Source organism: Peromyscus californicus, unplaced genomic scaffold (assembly GCF_007827085.1).
Source record: "Peromyscus californicus insignis strain IS unplaced genomic scaffold, ASM782708v3 Scaffold_14__1_contigs__length_90479793_seg_2, whole genome shotgun sequence".
Lineage (NCBI taxonomy): Eukaryota > Metazoa > Chordata > Mammalia > Rodentia > Cricetidae > Peromyscus > Peromyscus californicus.
This window is the reverse complement of record NW_026294436.1, coordinates 18,469,884-18,476,992: the sequence shown is the minus strand read 5'-3', so window position 1 is coordinate 18,476,992 and position 7,109 is coordinate 18,469,884. Positions and strand designations below refer to the sequence as shown.

The following is a 7,109-nucleotide window of genomic DNA, read 5'->3' as shown; positions in this document are numbered from 1 at the left end:
TATATGTATGTCATGTATGTATGTGTATGTCTGTATATACATGTGAATATAGGTGTTTTCTAGGCCAGAGGTGACAAATCCCCCTGCAGCTGGAGTTACAGGTAGCTGTCAGCCTCCTAGTGTGGGTGCCAGGAGTCAAGCTCAGCTTCTTTCTAAAAGCAGCAATACTCTTAACTTCTGAACCACCTCTCCAGCCCAAAGCTTGACTATTCTTGAAGCCAAGACAAGGTAAAGTTAATTATGACTAAAAGTTTCACGAACACAGTGATTCTGTATTATTACCAGTAGCCCAAACTAGTAGATATCTAATGCTGTCTCCCTGTACCCCAGAATCTGATATAGAAATGTTAAATCCAATACAGGAAGAATTGGAAAGAAAATGGAATTTGGTAGACGGGCCATTGGACCTATTTCCCCTCAGTTTGAACTCAATGGTGTTTTTCTACATCAAATAGAAAAAAAAATTGAATAGAATCAAAAAAATTGGTGAGAATTATTGCTATCATTATTATTTTTAAAGATAGGATCTTACACTTTGTAGCCCAAGCTGTCCTTGTATGTTTAATCCTCCTGCCTCAGCCGCCCAGGTACTAGGATTGCAGGCATACATATCACAAGTGTCTTTGAGATCATTTTATTTGTACTTTTTAGATTTACTTTGTATGGGTGAGTGTGCTGTGGTTGAGTGTGTAAGTCACAGGACAAACTTGTGTGAGTCAGTTCTCCCAACACGTGGGCCCCAGGGACTGAACTCAGGTTTTCTGGCTTGGTGGTAAATGCCTTTATGCACTGAGCCACCTTGCTGGCCCTGAGAATTATTCTCAAACCCAGATGCTAGGGCTAGGATGTACATCAGTGGCAATGTGCTTGCCCAGCATGGGCAAGGCCCTGAGTCTAATCCCCTGCACCACAAACACACAGGTGATAATTTTTAATCCTTCCCATAAACTCATGCTAAGTTGAGGGGTGAGATGATCACCGTCCCATAGGAAGCTCTAGCTGGCGTACATGGGCCAACAGTAAGTCAGAGACAATGTCCAAGAGCAACAAAATGCACATGAGTCCCAGGCAGCCTTTCCCAAGTTCCAGCGGGCCTCCTTTCTGGGCAGCGGCCGGCAAGAGACCGTTCAAATGTTCTTAACAGAATTTTTATGCCTGGTGGGCAGCCAATAGGAAGAGGTGGGTGGAAAGTTCAGTGACCTGGACAGAAAAGGAGCCACATGGACCTAGCAGCATGTCCAGCCAGAGGAGGACTTGGTTTGGAGATTGATGTAGTTCCCTTGGGTGGACAAAGACATCATATCTTCTTTGGAATTGTTCATCATCTTCTCAACGAGGACTCTTTAAAAAAAAAAGAAAACAAGAAAAATAAGGTACCGAGAAGGTAGATGGAGAAAAAGGAGCTGCCCCCGGCATTGACTTACACCAGGCAGCAGTCCATAAAGACACCAGGTTTAAGCACCCCGATGTCCTCAATTATTTTAGGGACACTGGCATTCCAGGGGCTTAATCTGTACTTGTTTGCTCAGAAACCAGAAAAGAGGGTCCATGGGGCCACGGTGGACAATAAGTCTGTGTGCCTGTCTCCAGAACACTGAGAGCTACTCACCTCATAGCCTCGTTAATATTTCTGTTCTCCTTGACTGACGTTTCTGTCCAACCTGTGAAACCGTTCTCTTTACTGAACCGGTCAATCTGGTCCCGGCTCACCGCCCAAGGGGACAGATCACTCTGACAAAGAAAATACATAAATAGCAACACCACAATCTTCATAGGGACTTTGTGCATTTAGAACAATTTTCAACCAATGGCTACGACCACCAACATCCAAAATCTGCAGTCAAGATTCTTCCTTTAAACAAGAGTCACTCTCAGGAATGTCGAGTCGGCTCAGCAGTTCAGAGCACTGGCTGCTCTTCTGGAGGACCCTGGTTCAATTCCCAGCACCCACATGTCAGCTCACAATGTTCTGTAGCTCCAGACCCAAGGAACCTGACACTCTCTTCTGGCCTCCTTGGACACCAGGAACACACATGATGTATAGACATACATGCAGGCAAAACACACCCCCCACAAAATATAATAGGAAGAAACAAACAAACAAACAGAAATTCACTTTCTCAACATCTCTTCCAAAGAAAGCAGAGGTGACTTCCAACTTGAAAGGGGCAAACAGGCATGCTGGTGTGCTGGCGACCAGGCATGGTGGCACTAATTATAGCATTTGATTAACAGAAGCAGGACGGTCAGCTTTAGGTCAGCCTTGGCTACACAGACTCTAGTTTAAAAAAAACACGATAAAACAGGGTGTGCATGCTCAGAAACACAGGGCCTTTTAGATACCTTTACTCTGGCCGCTGACAGATGCTAGGGGCCATTTACTTAGACTGGCCACACACCTTGTTGGCCAAGAGCAGGCAGGGCACAGGCTCTCCGCTGGGCAGTGTGAGCTTGCTGTCCAGATCCTGTTTCCATCTTTGGCTGTTGCTGAAAGTCGTGGCGTTGGTGACGTCAAACATGATCACACAGGCAGAGGCGTCTCGGTAGTAGAGTCGCGTCATGGAGGTAAAACGCTCCTGCCCTGGAGGGAAGAGGAAGCTCTCGAAAAGGTGATTCTGAAAGTGATTCTCTGGTATCCTGGCTGCTCTTCCTTTAGTGGTGGACAGGGAGTTTTGTGTATGGTAGAGAGGCCCTCTGACTCTGTCTATCTCGTTAAGGGATTATTAAATTCAGTCAGATTCTGTATCTAAACAGCAATGTCCACATCCCTGTCTGCCACTTACTATCTGTGTGACTAAGAAAATCAGGCTGAGCACTTCAGATCTGTCATGTGTTGAGTAAGATAAAAGCTTTCACGACAGGGCTAGTGAATCAGTACATTTGAAATTTTTTTTTTGAAGATTTATTTATTTATTATGTATACAGCATGTATGACTGCAGGCCAGAAGAGGGCACCAGATCTCATTACAGATGATTGTGAGCCACCATGTGGTTGCTGGGAATTGAACTCAGGACCTCTGGAAGAGCAGCCAGTGCTCTTAACCTCTGAGCCATCTCTCCAGGCCCCATTTTAAATATTTTGAAGAACAGCATATAATAAGGATTCACCATTATCACTCTCTTATTTTCTGGAGATCTTCTTTCTCACTAAAGTCAGGTGAAGATCTAGAGCCCATCCCTCCTACTAGGGGAGTACCCACCTATGGCCTGGACAATCTGCCACCTTAACAGCATCTCCACACACATGGAGATGGCAGGACATCTCTTTGTCTTTGGGGTAATACACCTTCAAAATCATCTCAAAAGCTCAGAGCAGCTCAAACTTGTAGCTTCAGGGGAAAAAAAAGATAACGATTCCGCCATCCCATTTCCACCCTCCCTGCACCCCATCCGAGGCAGCTTGATGGTTAAATAATTTCTCCCTTGTTCTCGTCTGGTCTTTCCATTTTACCTGCAATATCCCACAGTTGAAGCCGCACCATCTCTGAGTCAGACCACTGGAGAACCTTCAGAGCAAAATCCACTGAAAATATATGCATATTATACTTTAATAAAATCTGCCTTTAAAAACAAACCCCAGGATGGGCCAGTGAGATGTTTCTGTGAGTAAGTTGAAGATATTTTCTGCCAAGCCTGTCAACCCAAATTCAGTCCCCATAAACTCTCTGAACCATCTATCCTCCGAGTTCTACATATATGTCATGATGCACATGTCCATATATACATACACACAAAATAAATGTTTTTTTTTGTTTTTTTTTTCGAGACAGGGTTTCTCTGTGTAGCTTTGCGCCTCTCCTGGAACTCACTTGGTAGCCCAGGCTGGCCTCGAACTCCGCCTGGCTCTGCCTCCAGAGTGCTGGGATTAAAGGCGTGCGCCACGTGTGTGTGTGTGTGTGTGTGTGTGTGTGTGTGTGTGTGTGTGTGTGTGTGTGTGTGTGTGTGTTTAAATCCAGGGATAAGCTCAGATTAAATATACAATGACAACCCCTGGGTCTTGAAACTCCAATTAGGTTTCAGCCTTCGATAGATGGAGATGAGTCCACATGGTGCATAAGTGTAGGACACAAATTTCATACTCAAAGGATATTCAGTGTTTTCTCCTCTATCAGATCAAGTTATTTGATACTAATTATCTCCATGGCTAGAAACAGGAAAGTGGGAGTGATTATGGAAATAATTCCTGTTCTCAGGTTAAATGTTTTCTGGGTGTTTTTAGGGGATTTTCTCAAGGAAAGGATGATGGGGGAGATGAAGGAAATGAAGTTAAGTGCGGTCCAACTTCACTGTTGGTACCTACTCAAATAGTATTATGAGAAAACACAACAACAATGTCCTCTGTGTCCTCCACAAGGCTTCGCTAACTATACCAGGCAGGAATGGAATAGCTGAAAGGGTGCCAGAGGATGAAGTTTGAGAGCTGTGCTGGAATCTGCCATGGGGTCTGCAGATGCTGAAACTTCATGACCCTGGGCTGAACAACTATCCCAGGGGAACCTCCCAAAGTTGTGTTGTGTGGGCTAGCACCAACTTGAGATCTTCCTGCCCTCACCTCTTGAGTGTGGAATTAAAGGTAAGAAAACCGTACTGTGTGGGGGAAAGCTATTTGTCAAGGAGAGAAAACAGAGTGATTTCAGTTTGGAAACATATTCTTCTACATCTGTGACCAAAGTAAAAACTAGGGAGAATTTATAATAAACATTGGGAAGCAGACAAACAAACGCAAACTTGCCAGAGTCAATTATATTCATACTGTAGGAAAACGAAGGCCACTGGGAAAAATTAATTCACAGGACACTTTTAACCCAAATCCATGGAACAAAGACTTAGATTTAGGAGTAGTGGGCAAAGTAGTCAGGAAACAGTCTCTGAAATGTTAATTTTGCCAGATGCTTTTGTACGTTAAAATGTTTTATAGTGTGTGTGTGTGTGTGTGTGTGTGTGTGTGTCTGCCTGCCTGCCTGTGTGCGTGCTCATGCCACAGTGTTCCCATGGAGGTCAGAGGACAACTTTTGGGAGTCTCTTCTCTGCCCATCTTGTGGGGTTGGGGACTCCAGCTCAGGTGGCCAGGCTTGGCATAAAGCCCCGTTACCCACTGAACCGTCTCTCCCATCTTTGGTCAAATATTCTTTCAAATTAAATAGTGAATTAAAAACAACTTTCATATGAACACCGGCACACACTTTCAAAATCTATGCCGGTACAAGTTTTAAATAAATATTTAAATTTTTATTTGAGGTTACTCTTTCATATCACCATCTTGTTAACTACTTTGTACTTGCAGTCGTGTGGGGGTGGGGTGGGGAAGGGGGGTGGGGGGGGTTGGTACAGTTCAGTTAAGTTCAAAGACCACGCTAGAAAAGAAATTAATTAACTTTTGGTTAATTAATGTAACTCTCCCCCCCTCCCCCAGTGTGACAGAAGGGTGGGATGATTGGCCACTTGGGGTGTATTTCACATTCTTTCTTGAATTCCTCACATTTCCCACGAAGTCCACGAATTATTAAAGCGACCTACAGGGCTCATCAGTCCTGACCAGAATCTGTCCCCCAACCTTCCCCACATCCCGTCCTTCTGACTGCCTACCTAGCTCCTGGGATCTCCTCTTCAGCTTAAGTCGGTGAGAAACCGGGCAACCCTCCCCAGCCTGCACTTGAACCAGGGATCAGCTGCCTCAGCTGATTGGAAAAGTTGCTCCCTTCGGGAGGGTACTTACTACAGGCTGTGAACAGCCCTAGTCAGACCCCTCCACCTTCTCCATCATACTTCGGCCCGATCTTTGCAAGCAGTTGGCACAGGCTGGGAACCCCCCAGGAATGACCTCGGTACCCGGCGGCTACCGGCTGCAAGCCCCGACGCCTGCTCCCGGCCGCCCGCGGCCTCTCACCTCCCACGGTGGACTTGTAGTGCTTGCTGAAGCTGTCCTGGGAGTAGCGCTGGACCAGTGACGTCTTGCCCACGGCGGCGTCCCCCACCACCAGCACTTTGAACAAGTGATCTCGGCTGCCCATGGCTAGCGGTGGGGAGAGGTTTTGTTTTGTTTTGAATGTTGTGTTTTCGGGAAGTCGCTTATTTTAACCCCTTGGGTTCCCGGGGTTTCTTCCGACTGAAGTCATGCATGCATCCCCACCCTTGGCTAGCTGAAGTTGCTCTGACGGGAAAGCAGAAAAGGAAACTTTTGCACTCGGCCTCTGCGCGCTTCCTCCCCGTGCGGTCGCAGCCAGGGTGGGGCGGGTAGGAGCTCGACCCCCTGCGGTTGGCACCTTCCCGTCAGGGACCTCCAAACAGCTCGCCAGCGCGCGAACCCTACTGGCACCTTGCTCCGCTAGGTACAGAGGACCTGGACCCTTCTCCGACCACATACACCAAATTGGGGGTGTGCAGAGTCCTTGTCCCGTCCCTGTGCTGCCACTGGCGGCGCACTTCCCGTCTTCCTTTACCAGCGTTGTCCGCCCCGCTGCACGGAGCACTACATTTCCCAGTGTACCTCTTGGTGAAGCGACCGGGGGAGTGTGGAGAGTTGCCGAGTGGACTCTTGGGAAATGTAGTTTCCTAACTACCTTGCATAAACCTACATAAAGTTTCAAAGTTTTCAAACTTTCAAGCATTCAGAAGTCTATTTTAAAACTATTCTAAAATTCGGCGTGGTGGCGTAGGCTTGTAATCATTGCCTTGGGGAGATGGAGACAGGAGGATCCGAAAACCCAAGGTCATCATCTTCTGCAACATAGTCTGTTCAAGGATCCCCCGACCCTTTCCTCTCCTGAGAGATAAGGGGTTTGAAGCAACTTCGGGGGCCGTCCTGAACTACATAAGCCATGATCTCTCCTGTCTAAATCTGTCCCCAGATTTTTTAAAAACACAGTTTAAAGGTTTCCAGACGGTTTTTATCATATTTTTAAAGGTTTTATGACACGAAGATAAACTACTCCATTAACAAAAACCCAAACATAATCCCTCATGTTCCAAGTGGAGTCCATTTCCTGTTGTGTCAACAACACAGTCATATCTCGAACCTTGTAAATGTGATCTCATGTTTTCCATATGACCAATAACAGGCAAATTCAGGGACATTTCACCCAAGAGATCGATCCTTAGAAAAATCTGTC

General features: G+C 46.2%; 1 protein-coding gene across 3 annotated transcripts; it reads right to left on the bottom strand.

Moving 5' to 3' along the window:
• Window positions 1–618: 618 nt before the first annotated feature.
• Window positions 619–6,442, bottom strand: Rab29 (RAB29, member RAS oncogene family). Of its 3 annotated transcripts, none has more exons than XM_052736868.1 (5): window positions 5,888–6,439; window positions 3,452–3,523; window positions 2,400–2,581; window positions 1,610–1,731; window positions 619–1,341 (listed from the first exon to the last, which is right to left on the bottom strand). In XM_052736868.1, exons 1-5 carry the CDS (start codon window positions 6,009–6,011, stop codon window positions 1,227–1,229), a joined length of 615 nt encoding a protein of 204 aa, XP_052592828.1. In that variant the 5' UTR covers window positions 6,012–6,439; the 3' UTR covers window positions 619–1,226. The 3 variants fall into 3 exon arrangements, with proteins under 3 accessions (XP_052592828.1, XP_052592830.1, XP_052592829.1); XM_052736870.1 differs by lacking the exon at window positions 5,888–6,439 and adding an exon at window positions 5,717–5,881; XM_052736869.1 differs by lacking the exon at window positions 3,452–3,523 and having other exon boundaries at window positions 5,888–6,442.
• Between the last annotated feature and the right edge of the window lie 667 nt (window positions 6,443–7,109).